Raw genomic sequence first — 26,181 nt, 5'->3', positions numbered from 1 at the left:
TCCCCCCCACCCCCCTCTCTCTCTCCCTCTCTCTCTCTCCGACGTTGCTTCTCTTTCTGTCGTCGTGTGCATCATCAGCGCTTTTCCTCGATCGCTAATCACCACACACCCGTGTGTCTGCGCTCACACGCATGTGCCTCCTTTCGAGGCATCCAAAGCAGAAAAAGGAGCACGAACGACAGAAGTGCGCGCTCATTGTTCTTCAAAGACCGTCCTCTCGCGCTCTTCAGCACTGACTGCTCAGTGAACCAACCATCCAGTGAAGCACCTCTGGCCAACGCGCGTTTCGAGCCTGCCTGTAGGTGTATTGCTTTGCTACATCAAAACTGTCCTCTCGTTCCTCCACGTCCTCGCATTCTTAGAAAGCTGCTGAGAGGTTTACCCACCACCCCGCCCTGGTGTCGTTGCTGTGCCTGTGCGTGCCGTCCTTCCTTTTCTTCTTGTTGTTGTTTGTTCTTCTGTTTTGTACGTCTCTCTCGGTGTGTGCGACCTCTTTCTCTCCTCCGTTAGTGCGAAGCGCAGCCGGTGTCCGGACATGAAATCGTGTTGGTTTGCTTAGATCCCGTGCTTACCTTCACACACAAACATACACACCGCGCCCTCTCCTCTGACGGTTCTGGTGCCATGCAGGACACACTGGGGGGTAGCGGGTGCGGTAGTGCCAAGGCAACACCCGTTGGCGGCCTTGATGTCCTCACGCTGCAGACCATCAATGAGCAACAACTCATTATCTTTCGCCAGAAGGAGCTCGTTAGCACGCTCAAGGAGCGCGTCGAGGAGCTGGAAGACCAACAGCGAGAGGCAGACTTGAAGCTCACAGAGGCTGCGCGCAAGTCGAGCGTGAGCAAAGGCACGCTTTCCTACGAAACTGAGGTGCAGCTGCGACGCCGCGTAGGGACGCTGGAGGGCGAGAACACGAAGCTCAACGACCGCGTCGACAAGCTGTGCGCAGAGCTGAGCACCACTTCAGAGCAGCTGTACGCTCAGCAACTACGTGTTCAGAAGGAGACCGATGTGTGGAAGGCAAAGGCGAGCAACGCCGAAGCGAAGAGTGTCGCCGCCGCGCACCTTCTAGAGGCGATGGACAAGCGCAATCGAAAGCTATTTAACCAACTCGAAAAGCTCCGTCGTGAAGGTGAGGTTACTGCATACGAGTGCGCGCAGTGGCGATCACTCGCGATCACCGCAGTCAGTCATCTTGATCAGGACAACCGGCGCTATGCAAGCGACCAGATTAACTCCATCGAGGAGGATGTGCGCCGCTATGCGGTAAATCGACTTAGCTCTCTGCGCGTCGCTGCATCAGCCTCTGTATCGCTCGACGGCGAGACGCCGGAGGAGGCCCGCAAAATGTGGAGCCGCAGTGCACAGCTCCCAAAGGTGCATCCCATGCCGGACGTTCTTCCGCAGCAGGAAACGGTGCACTCACTACTTCACTTGTCGTACCCGCCGCCACTCTCGCCGCCGCTCGCCCCCCGGTTACCCCGACCTGCGGCATCGCGCGCACTGTCTCTACCGACATCCGAGCAGGCAAACGCGGAAATGCAGCCGTCACCACCGCCGCCTGCCGCCGCGTCGTGTCGCTTCCACACAACTATGGGCAACTCGCCGTCGACGTTCAAGGGGGTATGTGCGACGCCCTTCCTGGCGGAGGCCAAGGGCGGGACGAACGTCGTCACATCGCCAATGCAGGACGCCTACCTGCACTTCAACTTGCTTAGTTCTGTCGAGAAGGGAGGCGTCATGTCCCACAACCCGCCACACCCCACACGATGCGGTCCCTCAGACAGCAGCGTCGAGACGGAGGCTGGGCGATGGGTCTGGCCGGTGCCGAGCTCGTACAACCTCGACTCATTTGAAGGGGAATTCGACCATTTCAGTCGACAGAGTCCTGCCGAGTCCGCGTGAGTGTGCGGTTGTGAACGGCGGTACTGGCGGCGTGCGGGTGAGTGGGCACGAGCCTGACTGCGATGTATCTCATTACACGACGTTACCGCGAAGGAACCCCGCAACTCACCGCATGTATACACGGCTCATTCGCTCTCTCCATGTATCTCCGCGCCACGCTGCTGTCTTGTGTGGTTTGTTTCGCCTTTGGTTCGGTAAACGCCGGCCATTCCCCCTCCTCCCCCACTCTGCGTGTGCTAGAGTTGCACTATAGCTTTTGGTGACACTTTTTGTTTGATGGCGGTGGTCGTTGCACACTGATGCGCGGCTTGGTGGAGGTCTCGGGAGGGGGGCCGCCAGTCTGTGCTTCTCGCTTCTTTATCCCCTCTTCCCACCGCTCTCTTCTCCGTTGCATTTTTTCCTCCACGTGCGTTGTATGTCTCTCCGTCCTCTCCCTCGTTTCTCTGTGGCGCCGTAGTAGCGTTCGCATGGACGTATAAGGGCATTCTCCAATTGCCTCTTGTCTTCTTCGCTCTTGAGAGACCGGCAAGCGTGGGGTGGCATTCACAGGCGCTGCTGCGCGGCTATCGAGCAAGGGAGGGACAGACAGACGCCCTGGGAGAGAGTGACAGCGACGCATGCATTCAGCTGAAATACCGCACCCATACATCTACGCACAGGCTGAAAGGGAGGGGGGGGGGGCGCCGAGGCTTTCCCAGTCTCTGCCGGCCATTTGTTTTGCCCTTTCGTCTTATGTGTTGCGCCCTCTCTTGCAGTATCCGTTGTCCCCTCCCTCCTGTGCGCCAAACGAGCACACCCAGCAGAAAAGGCGTCGCCGTTGTAGGCGCAAAGCAGCGAATCGCGGGCCGCACAGCTCACATCCACCGAGGAAGAAAAGGAACACGCGCATTTCATTCACTCGCCCATATACAAGCAACAAAGGAAACGAGGATGCAGATCAACTGGCAAGAGGCAAGAGGGAGTGGGGTGGGCGACATTCTTTCCTCTTTTCCTACTCAGTACTTTCAAAACATATCTTCTCATGGCACTGTCACACCTGAATTGGCTTCTTCCTCTTCCTCTTGCTCTTGCTCGTGCCACCGCTGTACCATTTTCCCCCTCTTTGGCTGTGCCCATGTGTTGGCAGCTCTCCTCTTTTTTCTCTGTCGTTGTTGACTGTATTCGTTGTGTTCTCAGCCGATCGACAGATCGCGCGACTGACGTGGAGGCCATCCGTAGGGACCTTGTCGGAATCGCCTCCCGCCTGCGCCGCCCTCGATGCTCTTGTGCTTTTTCTTCTGTTGTGCGTTTTTTTGGCGTATATGTTTATCTCTCGCATGTATGTTTCACCTCCTTTGGGTCTCTCTCTTACCTTCTCGCTCGCGTTCAAATCCCCAAGCCGACTCCATTCGGCCGCTGCTCATCACGCCCCCTGCCTCTCCTCCGGTACCTCTCGCTTACTGCGTCTTTGGTGTTTGCGTGCTTCGCGCCCCCTTCTACTCTCATCGCGTGTACCCAGTTTGCCGCTGCCCCCCTCCCCCCTCCATACTTGCCCTTCGCTGACTCAGCATTCTTTTTCGGTTCCTGTTCTGTGCTTCTCCAGCTCCCTGTCTTCCCTCCCCTCTCCTCGCATATTTCTTCTCGCTTCCGCACACACACACACGCGCGCGCTTTCTTTGGTTGCTCGAACGCGTATCGCCAACCGAAAAGACGCCGCGCTTCCGCGTTCTAGTTTTGTGTTCCGCTCTTGACCTCTGCCTTCGCTAGTGAGGCTATTCTTTTGGACTTCCTCCGAGATGTCGGCCGCGGCAGTCTGTATCTCTCAGAGGAACACGATCGTCAAGGGGCGAAGAGCGCCTCCACTTTGTTTCTCGTTTCTCACGGCGCCCCTGTTGGCACCTCTCTCTCTCTGTTCCACACCCTCTATATTTCGTTTGCGAGTATCATAGGAAGAGAACTGAGTGGGTGGGTGGTGCGGGGGGTGCAGAGAGAGAGAGAGGCGGGGGAGAGTTGCTGAACCGGAGCCCAAGACTGATGGAATTCGCTTGGCTGCGACTTTGACGGGAATGGGGATAGTCTGTAGCAGTGGGGCAGTGTTGATTGAAATCGCCTTCCTCGCTTTGGCGTAGGCCACTCGTCTCCTCTTCCTCTCAGCCCCCCCCCCCCCACCGTGTCTTCCTCGAATTTTATGTTGATGCGTTTCCTTCTTATTCGCGACGACCTCTTCCTACTTCTGCCTCCCTTTGTTTCCTCCACGGTCAAGCCGAGATTCCCCGCTTCACTCCCCTCGTATGCGTGCATGCCCGCTGCTCGTCTTCTCTCTTTCGCGTGCTCTTTCCGTTGGCTCCCCCCTTTTCCATCGTGCAGACGATGGCGTTGCTGGCCTGTTGCCTCGTGTCTCTTGCTCCCTTTTGACCGCTTCGCCTGGCGTCTCCCCATTATGATTCGCGTGACTCATCGTGTCTGTGCTCTTCTCTTTTACTCCTTCTCTTGCGCCTTGGAGGGCGCCTCATGGATTGACCGTCCTCCTCCTCCTCTGCGCCGCCCTCCCCCCTTACTTTCCTACTTCCTCTTCTCCCTCTGTCCCCCTTCGCTGTTCATCTCCTCTGTGTGCCTCGTCTCGCTTTCTATGTGCGCGCGTATGTGTGTCGTAGTCCAAAGAAGCCCAAAGGGTCATGGTTGACTCTTCACATATGGAGAAGGCGGGATGCTGCGAAACGCGTCGCGCCGGATGTGGGCTCATACCTCGCCAACACCCTTTTGCAGAGGATTTCCGGTACCATCCGTCCCTCCCCCTTCTCTTCCTTCAGCCCTTGTACGTGTGTGTCTCTGTCTTCTACACACCTGTACTCCCCATCTCTGCTTCTTCCCTCCACATCTTTGGTGGTTCGCTTGGTCACCTCGACTTCCGCCACCCCCTGACGCATGAACAGCGCATCCCTCTCCGCCTGCCTCTCTCTCCTGTCTCCTCCTAACCCCCTCTTACCTTCTGTTTTTCATCTCTTCCCTTTGACCGTCTTTTTCTCTCTGGCTGCTCACTCACACATCACCACTCTCGCCACTACCACCACGCATCTTGTTTAGCTTCACAGGTCTCGTGTGCGCTTCTGTGTGAGATCCATTGCCACCATATGTACGTCTTCCTCCCTCCGTCTTCTCCCTTTCACCTTCTGTAGCCATAAAACCGACGGCGACGGCGACGACCAGCCAAAAAAAGAAGAAATCAGTCATACGTTGATTGCGCTCCTTGCTTCGTGTGCGCGTGCGTGTGTGCGTGTGTGTGCGTGTGCGTGTGTGTCCGATCGAGTACGTCCCCTCCGCTTTCCTCCCCCTCTCCCCCACCCCCAATCTTCCGCGCCAACTCATCAACGCACCCTCTCCCGTCCACCCCACCCTCGCTCTCGCTCCTTTGTTTATTTGTCTTTCTTTTTCTCGTCTCTCCCCCCTCTTTCACGTCGTTCGTCTCCCCCACCCCGGCCCGCCGTCTTCCGAAAGTCGTCATTGTGCGATTTTCACTTATTGGCTCGTTTCCCCTTTTCTTTCCGTGTGTGCTCTGAGAAGGTACACCCACCCACCCACCCACCCACCCACCCACACGCACACACACAGAGGGGCACTACACAGAGAGAGAGAGGAAGGCACCCGGCAGGCAGAGGGATACGCAGCAGCAGTATACAACAGGAGGGAGAAGGGCGCGGAAAAGTAAGGAAGCGAGCACACTTCACACTGCATTCCTCTCCTTCCTTTTCTCCTCCTAATCTCCTCTTTTCGGCTCCACTTCTCGCCTCCCTGTCCTCCACCCCCTCACTCTCTCCTCTCTCAGCGACTCTCTCTCGCTCTCTCTTTACCACTGCAGCTCCCGGCAGCTCCCAGCAGCGATACGAAGCATTACATCTCGTCTCCTCTCTTCTCCTCTCCACCCTTCCCCTTCCTTCATTTTTGTGTTGCTGCACTGTCGGTCGCCTCCCCCTCCCCGTCTTCTGTCTTCTGCCTCCTCGCCCTCTGATCTCTAAAAAGAGAAGCAAAAAGGCGCCTATCACTCCCCCAAAAACTCTGCCCTCTCTTCGCCTCTGTTCTTTGCCATTCACACAAGGATAGACACGCCTGCACACGCAGTCAGTCTACAACTTTACCTCCTCCTCTCCTCATTCCTGTTCTGTCTATCTCTTTATCTGTCTCTCTACGTGTGTCTGTGAATCAGCGTCTTGCGGTAGAAGTGGTGCCTACGAGCGAGCGCGAAGGTGACATTCGTTCTCTGTCTCCCTTTCTGGGACTTTGTCTGTGCGTGTGTGTGTGTGTGTGTGTGTGTGTGTGTGTGTGTGTGCTTCCTTCTCACCATTTCCACCACTCCTCCTTGTCTCCTTTCTTCCTTCACTCCCCCCTTTTCTCTCATCTTTCCCTCCTCGTTCCTCTCGTCTTTCCTCCGCACACTTTTTTCCCTTTCAGTTGAGTTCATCAACGTCAGGACGCCCCAGGTCTCTCTCACCTTCACCCTTTCCTCTTTCGCTTCTCCTCCTCCACCTCCTCGCTCGTATACAGAACGCCTCACGCGCCTCTTTCTCCCGCCTCCGGCACTCTTTGTTGATTATTCCCCCCTCCCTTTAAGGCTCCCCTATCACATCCAGCAGCAACAACGGCCACATCAGTAGAGCAGGCGGAGAAGAGTTTTCCTTTTCCCCCTTTTTTTGAATTTGTTTGGAAAGCACCGCCTTACTCACCTCGCTGCGGCTTTTTCCTCTTTTCGCGCTTGTGACCATCATCCGGTTAACCCTTTTTGCTCCTTTCCCTTCCTCTCTCTACCCACACCGACCATCCTCTCTTCCGTCACCCCGCCCTTCATCCGCAACTATGTCTGGTGCTTCGAAGAACTTTTACGCCTCGATGGTTTTGAAGTCAAACTACCCCGATGCGCAACCGCTGACGTCGACGGGGGTGCCGCTGAAGAAGGGCCAACAGCCGTATCGCAGCTCACACTACAGCAGCGCAACGGCAAACCCCAGCGCCTTCCCTGTGCTGACTCAGCCTCTCGCTCTGCCCGTGGGGTTGCAGAGCCCGCAGACACTGCCGGCGAACGTGCTCCGTCCGACAGTGCTCATTCCGACGGCCAGCCACGAATCTTCTGACTCTTCGAAGCACTCAGCGAAGATGTACACCCATAACCCCTACGCCTCTACCTGCACCACCCCGTCTACGTACCTCTCGCAGAGCACCAGTATGGAGAGCGGCACCTTCGCTTCGCCCTACGCGACCGTGACGGCGCCTCGCACCAGTGCCATAACGCTGCCGCACTCCAGCGGCGCCAGCACCTTTCCGGTGTACGCCGCGTCGGAGGGCAGCTGTGGTGAGGCCGGCGCGCTGGCGAACATGCTGGAAGACCAGTTCCTCAGTATCCTTGGGAACATTCCCTCGACGGCGATGTCGTCCCGCGGCCGCCACATTCTCCTCAACGTCCTCCGGCTGCAGCACATTGATAAGATTCAGATGATTTACGATGAACTTGTTCCGCAGTTCAACACTGTTGCGATGGACCAGCACGGTTGTCACGTCGCGCGCACGCTCATCGAATACATCTCAACCCCGCAGATGGAGGCGCTGGTGCCGTACATAGACCCGAAAGTCATTCGGCAGATGGCCACCACCACACAGCACACCCGCCGCGTTCTGCAGGCGGTCTTCGAGCACCACAAGTCCGATGCGCTTATGCCCATCGTTGAGGTGGTGACGTCGGACTGCCAGCTTCTATCGGTCACGCAGCAGGGCTGCATAGCGATCATTCGTATCATCGAGTACGCGAAGCCGGCCCAGAAGCGGACGCTCATTAGCGCCCTCGTGCCGCTCCTCTCCACGTTGGCCAAGAATCAGTTTGGTAACTACGTGGTGCAGTGCATTCTCAAGAACATAGAGGGCTACGTCTCGCTGAACGACTTGGTTGGCAGCTTCCAGGGCCACTGGGTGGAGCTGTCGTGTGATAAGTACAGCTCCAACGTGATGGAGAAGATTGTGGGAATGCTCAAGGGAACTTTGCGCCAGCGCATTGTGAACGAGCTCATCTTTGACGTGACACACCTCCAGTGCCTCATGCAGAACAGCTTCGGCAATTACGTCCTGCAGGCGATGATTGGCAGCGCGGTGAACCAGTACGAGTATGGGCTGATTTACGACGCCGTCACGCCACTTTTGCACACAAGTCCGTATGGGCACCGGATCGAGGCGAAGCTGAAGGGTCGCTATGATGCCCTGTACAGCAAGCCGGTCCCGGCAATCGCTACCCCAGTCGATGCTACGTCCAAGTAGAGAGCCACCAATGATTTTCTCTCTTCTAGATCAGTTTCCCTTCTGTCCCTGGGCAATGACTGGAGAGCGAGCGAGAGAGACGGAGCGGCTTGCCAAGGGAGGTCGCGTATTCGACAACAAAAAGGGCGAAGCAGACAAGGCCAGGGGCACGCGAGTGGTTTGAGTAGTGAGCGCAAATGGTGGCCGAGAGAGATGAAAGCGAGTGGTGCCTTCCATATTACCTCGGCGCGTATGTGCCCATGTCGATCCCCCCTTGGTGCAACACGATGTTCTGACAGTTTGTGCGCCGGCGCTTGTGTTTAGGCGTGACACTGTGGCTATCGATGTACGCGCATGTGCCAACGGGGCGGCGAGTCAATTGGGTTGATGACAACAGCGATGTCGATGGATTGCCCCCCTCTCTTCTCTCCTTTCTTGTCTTTTTCTTGTGCGTTTAGTTTCTTGCGGGGACCCTCTCCAATCTGCGCAAAGGTACGTGTGTACGTTCAACAAGGTATCTTGTTCCGTCCTGTCTTCCCCTCTCTCTCCCCGTTTTACCTGCTTTCACTGAACACCAGCTTTTCTCTGCACCTCGCCTCTTCGCCGCCGCCGCCACCGTCTCCTGTGTCCTCCCCCTTCTTTGTTTGTGCTCCCCCACCCGCTCTCATCTTTTCTTCCTCTATCGTTCTTCACCCTATCACGCACATGCGCCCAAGAACACCACTTCCGCGTACGTGTTGTCCCTCCCCCTCTTTCGTGGCTAGACGGAGAGTGACGAAATGGGGAAAGGAAAGCGAGCACCGCTCGGCACAGGAGGAGAATGTTTCTGGGGCTGTGCCGCAGCTCTGTTCGTCCGCCGCTTCCCCACCCTTCTTTTTCGCTCTCTGTGCACTGTTGCCCGCCCTCACCCTCACCCACGCCCTCCGCACTACTTGTCTCTCTCTCTCTCTTGTGTGTGTGTGTTTCTTCTGTGCATCAAGCCCTGATGAAGTGTGGACGTCTCAGTGTGTGACATCTCAAGGGGTGCAGTGCCCCCCGCTCCCCCACTCTGTGTGCGGATGCCAGGGCTGACCTCTCTCATCTCTGCTAACGCCGAATCACCTGTGGCGGTGGCAGGGTCAGGCACCTACGACATGGGGAGGTCGGCTCGATGTGTCGCCGCGGATGTCGGCGACCAGGTCCGGGGTGGTGTGGCGTCGGAGCGACCCACGGCAGTGAGAGCATGCCTGTACAGATCCATATAATGGGGAGAGTCGTGACTCGAGCCTCTCTCGCCAGGCCCTCGCTGCCTGCTGGTGCAGGAGACCTGGGCCACCCGGAGAAACGTACCACGCGGGGAGCGGCATGGCGGGTGCGGCCGCGAGGCGACCTGTGAGGCGGGTGGGTGGGCAGGGTCTGAGGCAGAGGTCGTACCCCGATGATCGAGCCGGCGTATTGCTGAACGACGTGCCTACGGCTGCTTCGCACAACGTGATTGGGTGCTCGACAGGTCCGTGTCGAGCGAAGTTGAGCTCAGGCTGCATCGAAGACTAGACACTGCGGGAAGAACAGCTATCATTATTTCTTCCCGCTCCTCTCGCTTAGCTTTCTGTTTTTCCCTTTTCTCCTTGGCAAAGTCGTAGTTCATCCACACTGAAAGCCTCAGCGCTGGCGGCGCCGTTAGCGAGACGTCAGTGTCACGTGTACATGATTGGTGTTCCACAGTGTGTGTTGGCATCTCTGTTCACCCTGTCCCCATGCACGGATGTAGAACTCTTCACGTATGAGAGGGTTTTGTTTTGCTACCCCGTTGTGTGTGTGTGTGTGTTGCCCTCTCTTTCCTTGCTGGTGTATATCTCAGTTTTCTCTTCGCTCTCCTTCTCATGAAGGGGCGCATCACTCGCGGTCCGGGGCGTGCCTGCCGACTTTCTTTTCTTATCGGACGCCTTTTAGGTACGCACGGGGGGGATGCAATGCCTGTGCGTGTCGTTCACAGCGTTGCCGAGAGCATCTGTGGGCCACGCTGGAAGGAGGCGTCGTTGCCGATACTTTTCTCTTTGCCGCGTGCTGCTACATCGCTACTGCTCGGCATTTGTGCACCTCGCATTTTTCTCTTCCATCCCCGTTTGCCTCTCACGAGCGCGCTGGGGAACATACTGACGCTTTGCTCTCTCCTCCCTTGCCCGAGGATTTTCTAGCGATGTAGTTATGGAGACGACGAGAGGAGAGGTAGAGAGAGAAGACACGCAGAGGGTTAATAGGAAATGTTTGTGGTGCCATGTACATAACCGCTCCCGACGTACGATGGCGGCTGGCCCTCGACGTCCGCCATATCACCCCTGCGCGTGAAGGGGGAAGGGGTGGGCTGTGGGGCGTGTAAGAAAGTTGTCAACGCCATTTCGATTACCACCGGCGATGAGAAAACTCATTTGGTGAATGTCGAGTTGAAGTATAGTTGTCTCACGTGTGTGTGCGTGCGTGGAGAAGAGGTAGCGAAACAGCAACGATGCATCGACATGTTTGTGCACACCACACACGCGTTTTCGGGTCGTAGCTGCAGGAGCGCCTTCTCATGTTGCTTCTCGCTTGTTTGTCAGGTTCGTTCTGCGTAATGGGCTACAGCCGAGACCTTCTCTCGTTGTTGCTGATGTTGAGGACGTGAGTCATTTTTTCAGACGGAGACGGAGGCATCTGGCAGTGCGTGTGTGTGCACATGTAACGTCTTGTCGGTGTGCAAACACCCAGGCGGACACACGCTAACGGAGGGCGGCGGGGATCGTGACGGTGCGCGCGCACGCGTGTGTCGGTGTACTTGTACGTGCGTTTGAGCAGGTTGGCTCTTTCCTCTGTTCGTCTCCTTTTGGACGGTCTCCCTTTCGCCCCCCTTTTTCTTGCTTTCTTCTTCAGCCGGCGCTGAGTTGTGCACCGCATTGTTTTCACTCTTGTGTTGCTCATTCGCAGCCTCCTCCCACGTATCAGCATCCCCCATGTCCAGACTTTCTCTGGGCACTCTTCTTTGCGTGTGCTGTCCGTTCTCGTCGTGTGTCTTGATGGCCTCTTCACCTCTCTGCTGTACTTGAATCTCTCCGTCTCCGAAGAGCCTCCACGTGGTAAGAGTGCAATGTCAAGTAGGTGTACGTGTATGGGCTTTGAAGGAGAGGGCTAGGGGGAACTGAGTGCACCGACACCAACACAGACAGGGAGGGTTTAGAATCTCCGCTCCTTTCCCCCACCCGCGCAAGTACGCTGCGGTTACGATGCGCTGAAGGTGACGGGAGGGTCGATAGAAGTGCGTGTAGTTTTTCTTTTATCTCTATCGAAAGCCTGGCGTGTGGGGGAGGACCGTGACGGCGGTGTCCTTCCTTCTGCACTGCTCATCTATTCAGGCAACCACAGACGCACATGCACACACCACAGGAGAGACTGCGATCGCGGCAGACACTGTTGGCGTACTCACTGAGGTGTCTCACTGAGGGGCAACCATTGATGAGCGGCGGAAATCAGTGTATTAAGGTCAACAGCAATGCGAGGCACGAATCAAACATTGCGAACAGAGAAGGCCACCCACCCACCCACAATATGACGTGCCTGCAGGAGAGAGAGACATCGCTACGGTGGTGTCGTTGGTGGCTACTCTAAGTAGAGCCCAATACGAGGTGTCTCGTGGCATTCGCGAAGAGGTGATACGCGCGTAGGGAAAGGCGAAAAAGAAAGTGGTGGTGAGAAGACGCTTGACTCTCTTTCCACGATCAGGAGCTCACCGCTCAACGCCCCACGTGCCGCTAGGCCCATCTCGACCGGCGCATCCTTTCATTGTGTAGTTAGTGCTCACACAGACTGCCTCTGAGCGGACCCGCAGGGTGACTTCACGGGACTCCGTTCTACTCCCCCCACTGCCCACTCTTCTCTCCAGGATTCTTCTTTGTTCGCCTCTGCGCTCAGGATGAGAGTACGCCTTATTGTCAGCTCTTTCCACCTCGCGCCGCGACTCCGAGGAGAGTGGTGACCACACGCACACACGCACACACACACGCCCAAGACGGCCTCGACTTTTGTCACCACCGCGCCTTCTCTCATTTCGTTGTAAGTGCGTCTCTCTCTCTCTCCTCTCGCTCTTTCCCCCTTGCACTCATCTCCTCCCTGAGCACTGAGACGCCGTGCTCGATAATGTGCAGCTGAGGCGACAGCGATGCGCTACTGGGACGCGTATACTTAATGTGTTCGTGGAGGGGGGGCGGCATGAAGATGGCCGAGACTGCAATGCCGGAGTCTCTGGCGTCGCCGCACGACCCCTCACTTGCTTGTTGAGCGGACTCTGGTGTCCCACGACTGAAGCTGCGAGTCGGGCATGCGTTTGTGGTGGCGCTGTGCTTAGTGGCCAATGCGAGACTTCTGGGGATCCGCGACACCGTCGCTGTCACTTCAGCGCCGCTACTAACGCAGGAGGCATAGTTCTCGAACCTAGCAACAGCTCTCCACGCCAGCTTCCACTGTCGTGGTCTTAGTGGGGCGCTGCTCTCACCACAGTACGCGCACCCCCTGAAGTGACTTGCACGGACGTCAAAGGTGTACATTGTCGTAGCGGCGGCTCGCATCGCTCTCCGCTCCCGCCCGCTCCCGCCCGCTCCCGCCCGCTCCCGCCCGCTCTCCCCCTTTTTCCGAACTCGGCGTAAAAGGGCCAGCGGAGAGCGATGGCTGTTAGATGTCGCTGCAGTCCCCAAGCCCTCTGCAATCGCCATCCTCGGCACAGTCATCATTGAACTCTCCTACGCCCTCCAATGACAGCTCTTCGTGACAGCCAGCCACGTAGGTGGCACTCTCGACGACGTGCTGTAGTGCCTCACCGATCTCGAAGGGCGTGTCAGCCGCTTAACGATTGCTTCTCACGGTGCTCACAAGGCGGAGGGGTTTGATCACGGTACCCATACTTCTTCAGCTGCCGTGCACACCGATAGAAGCTGACACTCTATCGTCTCTTGCTCTGCGGAGCTCTCCTTCACTCGCACGTACACCTGCGCGGTGTTGCACTTGCATTATGTGTGACTGCCCCCTCTCCTTCTGCCCTTTTCCCCTCAAGGACGCTGCCAAGAACGAAGGAAGCAAAACAACCTCTCCAGCGCCCTCGATCTTCAAGTCTGTTTCTCGGTGCGTGCGTGCGCTTCAAGGCCCAGCGATCACCTTCCTTCGTTTTTCTCACCTCCAACATCACGGCACTCGATGCCATTGACACCAATGCCCCTCCCCTGCGCGACTTTCTCTTTCGTGCATCCTTTCCGAGTTGTGGCCATGGCTCCACCCACACCTTGCTGTCACCCCTCCCACCGCACTCTCCGGCGGCACCGCACCAATTTCTGCGCAGTGTCGACGCCGCCTTATGCTTCACCATAGTCCTGCGCGCCCACACGGACATAGCTAGAGAAGAGGCCACCCTGACAAGGGGGATGCGCTACTTCAGACCAGGCCGTCCGCTGGTCGCGGCAACAACGTCCTTCGTGCTTTCATCGTCCCGCACCTTCCACTCGCAGCATCGCACTCCCCTCATTCCACAGGCACACGTCAATGACAGGCCTACGGCGCAGCGCATTCACGTTGGCTATTACATTCACCGCCATCAAGTTGTGAAGCACTCGCTGCACCCCCTCGAAGTAGAGATGGGCTACCTTCTTGAGCGCGAACAGCAACGGTACAGCCGGCACGAGTCTGCAGAGTCAGCAACAACCTTCTTCGCGAGTCGCGGGCAGACAATGGACGTTCTCGGCCGCACTGACCCCAATCAGATCAAAGGCAACTTCTTTGGGTTGGAGCACTACCAGGATGCCATGAAGCTGGTGATGCAGCGCTACACCCCAGAGAAACGTGTGACAGCTGCGGACATGTGGAAGCCGAGCGGCTTGGGCGACGCACCGCCTCCGCGCCACACGCTGCACCGCAAGCTGGACGACTTTCTGTACCTCATCGTCCAGGAGGAGGCAGCGGGGAAGTGGACCATTCCCCACACGGCGCGCAGGGACGGTGAGTCGCTCCGCATGACGGCCGATCGCGCCATCTCCACCCAGAACCTCGAGGGGTTGGACTGCTACGTCTGGTCGAACGCGCCGCAGGCGACTGTGTTCCTCAAGGATGACAACACGCGGCTATTCATCTACTCTGCAGTGTACCTCGCCGGCCGTCCGCAGTTTGCCTCCTACGAGCCCAAGCTGAAAGATCACGCGTGGGTGACCCGGCACGAGCTGCTGCAATACAGCGACAGCTTCAAGAGTGCAGAGCTGCTCAAGGCTCTCCTCGACATTAGCGCCGACGGCACCTTCGAGGTTTAACCCGAGCGGCGGCGTCCTTGTCTTTCGCTCATTCTTCGATCCTGCGTGGTGTGGTCTTGAGCACGTGGCCCTTTCTTCCCTCGTCGTCGCAGCGCTGACTTTCTTTCTATCCTGTGGTTTCCCGAGTTGGCTGTTGGATGATGATCACGATGGCTGGTTGGTGTCTAGGCGTGCGCATGTGCGTGTGCCTGCCCTCTTTACTGATCGTACGAGCTCGAAAGCCGAAGAAAACGAACGAGAGACTGACGCACACACACCAGTGCGTCATGGACGCACTGCGCAGCCGCAATGCCGTGAGGAGCGAGCAGCACATGTGCCTGTTTTTCCCTCTTTCCCCTTTTCTACTTCTCCTTTCGGTCCCATTCTCCTTGACCTCCCTGTGCTCTGTTGACATGTCTGTCTGTGCGTGTCTCTCTCTGTAGACCCCTGCCTCACGTGCTACTTTCCCTATTCCCACTACTTCATTACTTCTCCTTTCTTCTCGCTCTCGTTCTCGTCTGTGTGGGCCACCTCCGCTACTCTCTCCCTCGCTGCCCTGTCTCTCGAGCCTCTCACTGCCGTGCAGCCTACAACACCCTTTAGCTTCTTATTTGGCACGTTTGGCGTGCTCAGCGCTCTCTTTCATTCACCACTGTTTCTGCTTTCCACTATTGTGCTTCCTCTCCTCTCAGTCCCCCCTCCCTCATACATACGTAGTGTGACACAGAGATACGGAGGCAATCCTCATCTCCGCATACTCGCTTGTAGCCCCTTCGCTTCTTAAGCTGCCCACCCCCTCTCCTGTTCTTTTTCTCGTTCCGCAATCCCAGCAGCAACCATGGCCAAGCAGAAGATTACTGTCAAGGTCAAGGGGAAGTCCGTCTCCTACGAAGGCCACCCCGAGCGTCGACCAAGGGACTTGATGGACATCCTGATCAAGATGGCTGTTTCCGAGAGTGCCGTTGTGGCCACCTTCCGCGAAAACATTGACAACCACAATGACTTTTCCGACGAGCAGGTGATGTCGATGTTTAAGGAAGCGAAGATGGCGCGCGAGAAGAAGGAACGTTCGAAGGGCGGCAGCAGCTCGGCTGAAGCAGCCGCCCCCGCCTCTGCGCCGGCGGCTTCCACCGAAGAGAAGCCGCAGAAGATCATACTAACCTACTGCGGAAAGCAGCTTTCCTACCAAGGTGTGCCCAGCGGCAAGCGTAGTGCCGTGCTGCAACTCCTCTCCAAGCAGCCTGATGTCACTCAACCGATTGCGGTGGAGACGTTCCGTACGAACCTGCCCGACGAGACGGCCTCGGACGACGAAATCTGGCGCTTGGTGGAGATGCTCAAGGAGAGGAGAAAAGCGAAGGGCCAATCGAAGTCAGGTGCGGGCGAGTCGGGCAGCGGGAATGCAAACCACGCTGCCGTCGAAGACTTAGTTGGCATGTCCGATAAGGAGCGCAACGACCTGAACGACTTTATTCGCCAGGTGTTGGGGCAGCCGACGGTGGATGCGGGCTCCTTATTCCCTAACGATTCCAGAGGGCGCAACGACGGGGCCGAAAGTCCCGAGAGGATAGGGACAGCGCGCAAGTCGGGCAAGGTTACGGTGTATCTGCAGGAGGGGACTACCAACGCTACGAAGCTCATCTCCGCCACGCTAGGCATGTCTTTTTCGGAGTTTTCTTCTATTGTCGATAAGAAGTTTGGCCATCATATGTTGTTATCCTTCTGCGACGGTGACGACGTCTTAGAGGTGGACGACGACGACGTGCTGAACCTGTACTTCGAAAAAGTTGTCGAGGGAGACGCGAAGAAGGAGCGCCTGATTTGCACTAACCCTGAAGACGCCGCAAAGGATGGGGATGATCAGTTGCAGGACGCCCGCCTGCAGAGTGCCTACGGCGCGCAGGTTGTGGCGACCCAGGCAAAGGTGTACTCGAACGGCGAGCTCACCGTCACGGAGGACCGCACCTACACCGGCCACACCCTTGCCGTTTACTGCTGCTGCTTCTCACCCAGGGGCGACATGTTCCTCACGGCAAGCCGCGACCGCACCGTCCGCCTATGGAACGTGCGCACTGGCGGCTGCACGTTGATGAAGGGCGGGCACAACGGCTTCGTGCTGTCCTGCGACTTCTCCCCAAAGGGCAACCGCGTCGTTTCCTCCTCTGATGACCGCACTATCAAACTGTGGAGCACGTCATCGTGCAACAAGGTTGCCACATTCAAAGGGCACGAAGACAAGGTGTACTGCGTCAAGTACAACCCTAGCGGCGACTACATCGTGTCTGGCTCCTGCGACAACACGGTACGCGTGTGGAATGCCGAGTCGCAGTCAAAGCTGGCGACGCTGAAGGGCCACAGCCTCGCCGTTTTTTCGTGCGCCTTCAGTAACACCGATAATGGCAAGTACGTCGTGTCTGGCAGCGATGATCGCACCATCAAGGTCTGGGACTGGGGTTCAGGCAGGGATCTCAAGACGCTGGTCGGCCACATCGGTACCGTGTGGTCGGTCGTCTTCTCCCACAACGACAAGTACATTGTCAGCGGCAGCATGGACTACGAGCTTATCCTCTGGGATACGGCAACCGGCTCGCGCCTGCGCTCGATGGACGGGCACAAGACGTCGGTGCACCACGCCATCTTTTCGGAGGACGACAAATACATCTTCTCCTGCTCCCGCGACTGGAGCGTCATGGTGTGGCGTACATGTGATGGTGAGCACGTAGAAACCATCATGGGCCACCTCAGCACTGTCTACCACATGGACATCAAGAACAACAAGCTGCTCACCTCCTCCCTTGATGACAAGGTCAAGGTGTGGACGATCAAATACAATTAAGGTTGGGTACCAGCGCAAACTCTGGGGGTGCGAACACTGGTGGGAGGGACACACGTCCACCGTAGCTGAGAAAGAGGTGTGGGTGGAGGGCACATGATAGAATAGCACGGGCATCATACTTGTACATCATTCTCCTGCTCAGCAGCAGCCATGTACGCAAATACGCACACGGACAGCAGGTATTTTCTCTTACGCAGCACGCGGGGTTGAGGTACATCTGGCGACCCAAAGAGCGCTCATATGCGTCGCTCTCCTCCTTCCACCGACCACCCAAGGCCACTCCAGTTTTTCTTTCCTTTACGTTTCTCTTTTCTCGTCATTCACTTCATCGTTGCCTGATTACATTGGTGCACGCGCGTGTGAGCACGACTGTCGGTTGCCCTTTGTTTTTCCCGTATCTCTACGTCTTGCTCGCTGCACAGTGACTGCTACCACGGGGTAGCATACGGCAGTGCTCTTTCTTCCGTTCACTGCTGCTCTTCCTTCTGTTCCGGGCTAATGGCCCCTTGGTCCTCGCTTCTCCGCCTCGTGACTTCAGTATTCACCCCCTCAATGCTTATCACCCTCCTTCCCTCCGTCTCGCCACATTTTTCTCGTTTGCGCGTGCTCTTCTGTCTCTTAAGTGATGCCAGCAGCGAAAGGAAAATCAAAAAAAGGGGGATCAGCGAATGGACAGAGTCGCGCATACACGTTCAGTCATTTTAACTCCGCCTCCGCTCTTTTTTTGGTTTCCCCCCTTCCCCTCTTTTTCATCATTGCTGCTTTCCTGTACGGCTTTCTCTCTCTCTCTGTTGGTGTGCGCTTGCTTCTGCATGTCTTCGTCTCTTTCTCTGTGTGTGGCTGGTGGTGTCAGCACAGAGGTTTTCCTTCCATGACTCGTTCTTGATTTGCTTTCTATGTTTCTTATCATTTTCTTGCAATTTTCTCTCTCTCTCCCTATCACGCTCTCAGTGGTATGGGTCTGTTCTCTGCATTTCTTCATCCACATTGCTGACAAATTCTCGACAGCGGAAAAAGAGAGGGGAAAGATGACCGCACACGTGTACCTTACCACGACGACGGAGGCGGGAGGGCAACGTGCAGGCATTCGCCGTCGGCCTGCTGTTCTCGATCGTTTTTCTCTTTTTTTTCTTTGCTGCTGGCATTCCCCTTGGGAATCGTGCACTCTCGCCCCCCCTCCCTCTCGCCCCCCTCCCTCTCGCCCCCCCTCTTCGTCTCCTCGTCCACCCGCTCGTCTTTCCCTCTCTCTTTTTTTTTGCTCGTCTCTCTTTTCTTCTGCCGCTTTACTGTCGACAATTCCCGCTTCTTCCCTTCGTTCGCTCTCTTTTAGCGCCGCGTTGTTTTTTTCTTGCTTGTCCTCCTCGCTCCACAGACGCGCGTGCCTGTGTGATGTGCCGGCGTCGCTGTGGTTAGTTTTGTTTTGGGACTTTCTTTACTATATTGTTCGCACTTGCTCTCCTCTCCAGACCTCGTCTTCTCTCTCTAACGCCGACGAGAGCGACCCTTTTCTTTATTTGTAGAGGCGTTTGTTCGTTTTGTTGTCGCTGTCGCTCACGCTTGTGTGCACTTCCTCCGTGCATGAGTGTGCTCCCTTTCTTCCACGTTTCACTCCTCTCTTGTCCTTTTCCTTGCTTTTATGCATTGCATTGCTGATGGGCGGCGCACCTACGAACCACCAACCTCGGGATACGGGCACGCGCGTATACGTAGTGTGAGTCAGTGAGCGCAGTTTGTGAGTGGACGTGCTTTTGTATGCTGCCGGGTATGCCAGTGTTCTCAATATTGTATGTGAGTGTGTGCGCTTGACGTGCGTGCGTGTACACGCCAGTGCACGCTGCGTATGCCCTTCAAGGGTGAGCTTGCGTCTCTCACACCGATAGCCGATTTCACAGTTTTCTCTCCCTCCTATGCCTACGAACCCATGCGCACACACATTTCACCCCCTTCCCCTCCCCCCACTACCGAGGAAGAATAAATCGGGCAACAATGCCCCTTTCCCGATTTCTCCACTTTCCTCTTTGTTGTTGCTGTTGCTATGGTTTTGCCTTTTAGTCCTTCATTTCTTCATACTGCAGTTATGTTCTATCCACCGGGCCGCGGCTCTTTTTCTTCCCTGTCCTTCTTTCTTCTCGCTGTCATTACGCCGCCTCTTAGTCGCTCTTCCACTTGGCTGTGTTGGGGACTTTGGACGGCTTGTGCGCTCGCCGAAAAGAAAAAAACTGAGAAAACAATGACAATTGTGAGCGTCTCGCATATCGCTGTTCTTTTCTTCTTTCTCTTTCCTCCCCCATGCCTTTCAGTTCATTTTCTTCATCTTCCCCTTTTGCTGTTACTCCCATGAAAAGGTCGATTATCCAGAGCAAAAAGAAAAGAGGAAGCGCACAACGACACACACACACACGACAAAAATGCCCAAGCGCCACGAGCAAAGCACAAAAATGAAAGAGGCAACGACAACGAAACGGAAAGACACGCTATACAAACACGCATAAAATTGCGCTCTCATGTCTTCCTTCGTCGTAGTACCGCCTCTTCCTCTCTCTCTCCGCCTCAGTCAGTTTTTTGCGGTTACTCCTTTTGCCTTGTCTCCTCCTCTCCCTCTCTGTCTTTGTCTTTGCCTGTGCGGGCGCCATCTCCATCGCCCTCCCTTTCTGCTTCTCGCAGATTCCCCCATTTTTTTTTTTGATTGTGTTGTGAGTCCGTCGGTTCGTGCTTTGTCTACTTCCCTTTTTATTTTGTTTTGCTGTGTCGCTTTTCTCTTTTCCCTTCTCCATCATGGCGAAGTGCTGAGGGTGCAGACGCGTGTGCACATCAGTGCGCAGCGCCGTTGTTGGTCTTATTTTGTTGTGTGTGGGGAGGGCTGTGTCGTTGATTGTTTTTCATTTCCGCCCCGTTTCTCTTGTCAACTTTGCTTGCCAGAGGACACGGGCATCAGATGAGAGCGAACGGCTGCAAAACAAAAAGTGGAGGAATAAGAAAGAAAAAAATCCCTGCGCTGCAGCAGGCGCACCACAACGCAGACACCAACCGTTCCCCAAAGAATGAGGAGGCAAGCGGATAGACAGGCGCATAGCTGAGATGCTTAATACATATTTGGCGACGGCGATCCTTCACACTGACTCGCGGTGCTGATGCCCGACTCAGATTATCTCCCTTTTCTGGTTTGTCGGGCCTCTGCGTGTCGTCGCTCTTCGCCGTTTTCCTTCCTCGTTCATCTCAAGCTCTCTCTCTTTCTGCGCGTGCACTTGTGTGTGTATTCGTGTGTGGGTGCGCTTCTCCGAGCTGTGCTTTCCTTTTTCTTTCTTATCGCTTCTTCTTTTCTCTCTATTGTTGGTGTCTTCTAATCCCGTTTCCTCCAAAAAACAAAGCACCGAAAAGTCTCCGGAAAGAACAAAACGCGGCACAGTTGTTTGACTCATCGAGAATACTCTCTGCGTGCTTGGTCGCCTGCAAACACAAAAGGGGTATGCCGTATGAGGCGAGAAGGCGAGGGAGGCGGTGGAGCACGTCTCTTCTGTCTCTCGTCTCACTCTCCCTTGCATCGCGTGCTTTTGGGTAAGAACAGCTCTGCCTTACACCACCACCGCGTCTTTTGCCTCTGCTGGTCATCATCGACAGCAACGTTTGCGCGCGAACCTCGTGCGTATAGCGCCCAACGGGTGTCCACCACAGTCGCACTGTTCGTGCTTCTCGGTGCACTTCGCTGGTATCGTCTCCGCACTGTTACAAGTTCCGCAGGCACGCAAGGATCGCCTCTTCCCTCACCCTCCATCTACTACACGACTTGCATTTTCCATTCTCTCTCTGCGCATGGACTTCTCCCTCATTCGCATCACCATGACGCATATACACAAAGACGTATACATCCTGCTCGAGGCCCCTGATGATCCCGGTCACCTCGCCGTGATGTCACGCTGTACTACTCACTCCACGGGACAGCCAAGAGCCTGCAGTATGGCCTCAGGTACGGCTGCGAACTCTTGGTGTCTGGGGGTAGGACGGCGCTGACGGAGTGGCGAAGATACTTGCAGTCATGATCAGGCTCGGACTACCTCACTATGCATCACGCCGATGATTAAGTACCCCCACACCTATGCTTCGACGAACCTAGTCTTCGATGCAGCCTGAGCTCAACTTCGCTCGACACGGACCTGTCGAGCACCCAATCACGTTGTGCGAAGCAGCCGTAGGCACGTCGTTCAGCAATACGCCGGCTCGATCATCGGGGTACGACCTCTGCCTCAGACCCTGCCCACCCACCCGCCTCACAGGTCGCCTCGCGGCCGCACCCGCCATGCCGCTCCCCGCGTGGTACGTTTCTCCGGGTGGCCCAGGTCTCCTGCACCAGCAGGCAGCGAGGGCCTGGCGAGAGAGGCTCGAGTCACGACTCTCCCCATTATATGGATCTGTACAGGCATGCTCTCACTGCCGTGGGTCGCTCCGACGCCACACCACCCCGGACCTGGTCGCCGACATCCGCGGCGACACATCGAGCCGACCTCCCCATGTCGTAGGTGCCTGACCCTGCCACCGCCAGAGGTGATTCGGCGTTAGCAGAGATGAGAGAGGTCAGCCCTGGCATCCGCACACAGAGTGGGGGAGCGGGGGGCACTGCACCCCTTGAGATGTCACAGACTGAGGCGTCCACACTTCATCAGGGTAGCGGGGGGGGGAGAAAAGCAGTGCAAAGCATGACATACAGTCACAGCACAGAGTCTCAGAGGGCCTTGGCCTGAAACTGGCAGACTTTCTCCCTGAGATCGTCTGGCATGCATCCAGACCACCCCCTACTATCCACAAGACAGACGCCACTGCTGACGCCCTCGAGCAAAAGCCTGAACGCGGTTTGCTTGGATCGAGGCATGCACTCCAACCAGGTCCGTGTGGCCCCAGTTGCGCAGCACTCATCCGAGGAAGGAGCGAGAAAGCACAAGGTCAGCCTGTTGGGTTCCTGGCCCCACTCGATGGCATACGATTTCTCCTAGACGAGAGGAATTTAGCCGTGCTGCAACAGAAGTGTATGCGAGCGGTAGTTTTAGATGTCTGTCTGCTCACTTGTCCGTCATAGTGCATCATGCTGAAGGAGGAACCTTCCTCGGGTATGGCACACAGGGACAGCAGCTGGCTGTTCTCTCGTCTACCTATCCCCTGTGCTCTAACCGCCACATCGGCAGGTCCCCCGTGACCTTCCTCTCTTCTGCACAGCGGAGGGAGTGCACAACTCATCCGGTAATGACCTTTTTTCCTTTTTACCTTCACGGGCGCTCTTCGTCGACAGCCTCGATTAAAACTCCCTCTCTCAATCACTCAACGCCATTACCACCACAATCTGCCCTATTTTGTCTGCCTCTCTCTCTCTCTCTGATTCACCACTAGTCTCTTGTGCACACCTGTGGATGCTCTCGTAAAGACGTGCCTCATTACTGGACACGTGTACCACACACACACACACCATCCCTACGACGAACGGCGTACTCCCCTTCCCATGCCCATTCGTGCACTGCCCCTGGAGGGACTGACCTCTATCGCAGGCTTTTTCGATCCCTCCTCGGTCCCCCTCGCCTTCACAAGCGCCTCGCCTACCGGGCGAGTTGCGGGGGAGCTCGCTGCCTTCGCTTGCCCTGCGCACTGCTATGGCCATGCTGCTTCACCGCAGACGCCAATGCTGAGCATGGACCCGTCCTTTATGGAGCGCGTCGCTGTTATAACGGACACCCAGCAAGTGAAGAATGCGGAGTGGTGGATGGTGCGGAGCCGTCGCCTCATCCACGACGACCCCTACCCATACCCTCTGCGCAGCGTGTACTTCTGTCTGAGCTCGGCACTGGAGCTGTCAGTGGATCTCCTCGCGCGCGTGCCACTCTGCGCGTCCACTGTCACAATACTCAACCTGAATGCCCGCTGCGACAGCCACAATCACATCTCCAGCCTCGGCGTCATATCTCGTCTCGTCCACTTGCGCGAGCTGATCATGAAGAACACGACAGTGCTGCAGTCCACTCGCCAGCTACCTATGGTCATGACACCGGAGCTCCACGCGGTATTTCGAAAGCTGCGCAAGCTCGTTGTTGGCGACTTCTATCTAGTGAAACATCTCCCCCTGCACGACTTGCCGGAGCTGGAGGAGGTAGACTTGGCTGGAACCGGTGTGACGAGCGACATCGTACTGGCACTGTCGAGCTGCCACCGCGTGCATACTCTCACACTAAGCGGTTGCGTCGGCATCGACTGTTTTGCACCTCTGACAGCACTGACCCATCTCTCTCGGCTTGACGTGTCGCACACGCACCTTGACAATGCGGAGCTTCTCCACCTCTGCCGCAGCTGTTCACAGCTGCGCTTTCTTGCACTGAATAGCTGCAACCACATCACGGACTTCTCTCCACTAGCTCTCCTAGAGAATCTGACGTATCTCCACGTGGCCCGAACACGCTTCCGCACCTCTGACCTGGAGCGCATCAAGGCTCTTCCAGAGCTGGAGGAAGTGCACATGTCGTCGTGCCGCGTCGTCGACACTTTCACGCCGCTAGCTGACCTGCGAACGCTGCGGGTGCTTGACTTACGGGACACGTGGATGGACGACGCCGGGATCGAGGCTATCGCGCGGTGCTGCCAGCTGAAACGCCTCAACTTAAGCTCCTGCCCCGCCATCGAACACTTCTCGCCCCTCGCACAGCTCTCGATGCTGGATGAACTTAACCTCTCGTGCTCGCCGGTGACGGACACATGCCTGGCAATGCTCTGCGCCTTCGCCTTGAGCCTTCGCGTCATCCTGCTCCACGGGTGTCGTCTTGTGAGCGACTTCACGCCGCTTCGCAAGCTTTCGTCGCTTGAGGAGGTTGGCGTCTGTGACACAGCCTTCAACGATGACGCACTTGAGGCGGTGGCCCAGTGTCCTCAGCTGGCGAAGTTGCACCTACACGTCTGCACCGGAGTGACATCGTTGTCCCCGCTGGCGGCTTGCGCTCATCTTGTCTACCTCGGCATCGGCGGCACGCGCTTCTCCAGCAATTCTTCTGAGTCCGAGTGCTCGTCTCTCCAGGAGCGCGGCGTGCGGCTTAGTCATCAAGTGTTTCTAGGCACTGACTTTTAGGCACCCAGTGATGTGCTGTCGTACGCATTACATCAGACCACCTTCCCTGCAATTCTGAGATTTCATCTGATGGAGATGACGAAAGTGTGTGCAACAGGGGGAGAGACGGTGACAGTGCTAGTAAGTGCTGTCTGTATCTCTACTGTAGTGACTCGGCACTCCATTTTCTTTCTTTGTTTTCTCTGCCGCTGTCTTTTTTCTTTTCTCAAGCGTTCTTCCAATGCGCGTGGTGTCAGTGACACGGAGGGGCGGGTCACGCAGGCACTGTCTCATAGCACCCATTCACTCTCTGTTTTGTTCATTTTTTTTCTTTGGGAGGGGATGAGGCACGCCCACCTCTTCTTCATCAAACTCGTCACAGTATCAGGGGTCATACGCACGGACTCTGGCTGCCCTCTCATTTTCTTCCCCTCAATCAGCCAGACGTTCGCTTTCTGTCTTATTCTCCCGCTCCTTCCTAGCTTGTCGTTCTGCTCCGAGATTCCACTCTGTTTGGGACCTTTTGGCGCTTGTAGTGCTACGCTGTTATGCTTCGCTCTTCTCTCTGCAACTTAGCCATCTGTGCAACAATCATCTACGTTTCTCACTCTTGCTCAGCTTTTCTTCTTTCGTTTCCTCTTCTTTCTCCCAGCCTAGCGTATGATCTGCTTTTCTTCTCCTTCCGTTGCATCTGCTGGGGTCGTGCTGTGCGGTGGTCTACACAAGTGCGGGCCCCGCACACATTTGCATGCCTATGCAGACATGTCGGTACCGAAACACGGGAACATGAGGTACAGAAGTCTTAAGTGTCCATACGCATACGGCGAGGTGCTAGCGCCTGCTTAGCTCTGGCTGCAGAATAATAATGGCAGTATATGCTCCCCCTTTCCCTCCCCTCCTCTTCCTTTCAATGTGCATGTGAGCGTAGACTCTACACCACCTCCCCCAGAGAAATACCTCTTCCTTTTTTTCCTCTTCGAGAGATTCACTGCAACACCGATAGCCCCATGCGCACACAAAAGTGGTGCAACCCTTCCAGCTTACCAAAGCGGATTTTGCTCCCGCTCCTCTGCACTCTTTGTTCGTGATTGCTGCTTGCTGATTCCGTGGCTTTTCTCTCGGTGGGGTTTCTGCCCTACGCTGCTCTGTTCCGTTTTCTCTGATTACGCGTGTCTTCTCCCTCCTTGCCCTTTTCTCTTTTTATTCTCTTGTACTTACGTCATTTCCACTGACGTCATTATCACCTCCATCGTCTATGCCGCGCAGTCGTTCATCGAGCACTCCTCTTCGTGCGTAGGAGCGTGTGGATAGAAGCCGTGCCATTCCTCACGCTCAACACCCCTGCATCGACCCGCGCATGTTGGACCTGACACAGAAAGTAAAGCGTTCAAACAAACGAAACCATCTGCTTCGCCTTTTGCTGGCATCTTTTGCTCTTTTCCTTCTTCCTTCATCTCTTCTACCCCCCCCCCCACTTTTTTTTTTTTTTTTTTTTTTTTTTTTTTTTTTTTTTTTTTTTTTTTTTTTTTTTTTTTTTTTTTTTTTTTTTTTTTTTTTTTTTTTTTTTTTTTTTTTTTTTTTTTTTTTTTTTTTTTTTTTTTTTTTTTTTTTTTTTTTTTTTTTTTTTTTTTTTTTTTTTTTTTTTTTTTTTTTTTTTTTTTTTTTTTTTTTTTTTTTTTTTTTTTTTTTTTTTTTTTTTTTTTTTTTTTTTTTTTTTTTTTTTTTTTTTTTTTTTTTTTTTTTTTTTTTTTTTTTTTTTTTTTTTTTTTTTTTTTTTTTTTTTTTTTTTTTTTTTTTTTTTTTTTTTTTTTTTTTTTTTTTTTTTTTTTTTTTTTCAG

At 55.4% G+C, this 26,181-nt stretch overlaps 5 protein-coding genes across 5 annotated transcripts; all 5 read left to right on the top strand.

Annotated features, from left to right (window-relative positions):
- Positions 1-624: 624 nt before the first annotated feature.
- On the top strand, positions 625-1,908 carry LBRM_06_0060 (conserved hypothetical protein; the record flags this gene model as incomplete). Its single annotated transcript, XM_001561893.2, has 1 exon — positions 625-1,908. The coding sequence occupies one exon, from the start codon at positions 625-627 to the stop codon at positions 1,906-1,908; it is 1,284 nt and encodes a 427-aa protein (XP_001561943.2).
- A 4,827-nt stretch (positions 1,909-6,735) lies between these two features.
- On the top strand, positions 6,736-8,181 carry PUF5 (putative pumillio protein 5; the record flags this gene model as incomplete). Its single annotated transcript, XM_001561892.2, has 1 exon — positions 6,736-8,181. One exon carries the CDS (start codon positions 6,736-6,738, stop codon positions 8,179-8,181), a length of 1,446 nt encoding a protein of 481 aa, XP_001561942.1.
- Positions 8,182-13,580: 5,399 nt separating this feature from the next.
- Positions 13,581-14,456, top strand: LBRM_06_0040 (conserved hypothetical protein; the record flags this gene model as incomplete). The annotated part of the gene is made up of 1 exon (XM_001561891.1): positions 13,581-14,456. The coding sequence occupies one exon, from the start codon at positions 13,581-13,583 to the stop codon at positions 14,454-14,456; it is 876 nt and encodes a 291-aa protein (XP_001561941.1).
- Positions 14,457-15,273: 817 nt separating this feature from the next.
- On the top strand, positions 15,274-17,271 carry LBRM_06_0030 (conserved hypothetical protein; the record flags this gene model as incomplete). The annotated part of the gene is made up of 1 exon (XM_001561890.2): positions 15,274-17,271. One exon carries the CDS (start codon positions 15,274-15,276, stop codon positions 17,269-17,271), a length of 1,998 nt encoding a protein of 665 aa, XP_001561940.2.
- A 5,485-nt stretch (positions 17,272-22,756) lies between these two features.
- LBRM_06_0020 (conserved hypothetical protein) lies at positions 22,757-24,364 on the top strand (the record flags this gene model as incomplete). The annotated part of the gene is made up of 1 exon (XM_001561889.1): positions 22,757-24,364. The coding sequence occupies one exon, from the start codon at positions 22,757-22,759 to the stop codon at positions 24,362-24,364; it is 1,608 nt and encodes a 535-aa protein (XP_001561939.1).
- Positions 24,365-26,181: the final 1,817 nt, after the last annotated feature.

Source organism: Leishmania braziliensis, chromosome 6 (assembly GCF_000002845.2).
Source record: "Leishmania braziliensis MHOM/BR/75/M2904 complete genome, chromosome 6".
In the NCBI taxonomy this organism is placed as follows: Eukaryota; Euglenozoa; class Kinetoplastea; order Trypanosomatida; family Trypanosomatidae; genus Leishmania; species Leishmania braziliensis.
The sequence above is the reverse complement of the archived record's forward strand: the minus strand, read 5'-3'. Positions and strand labels throughout refer to the sequence as shown.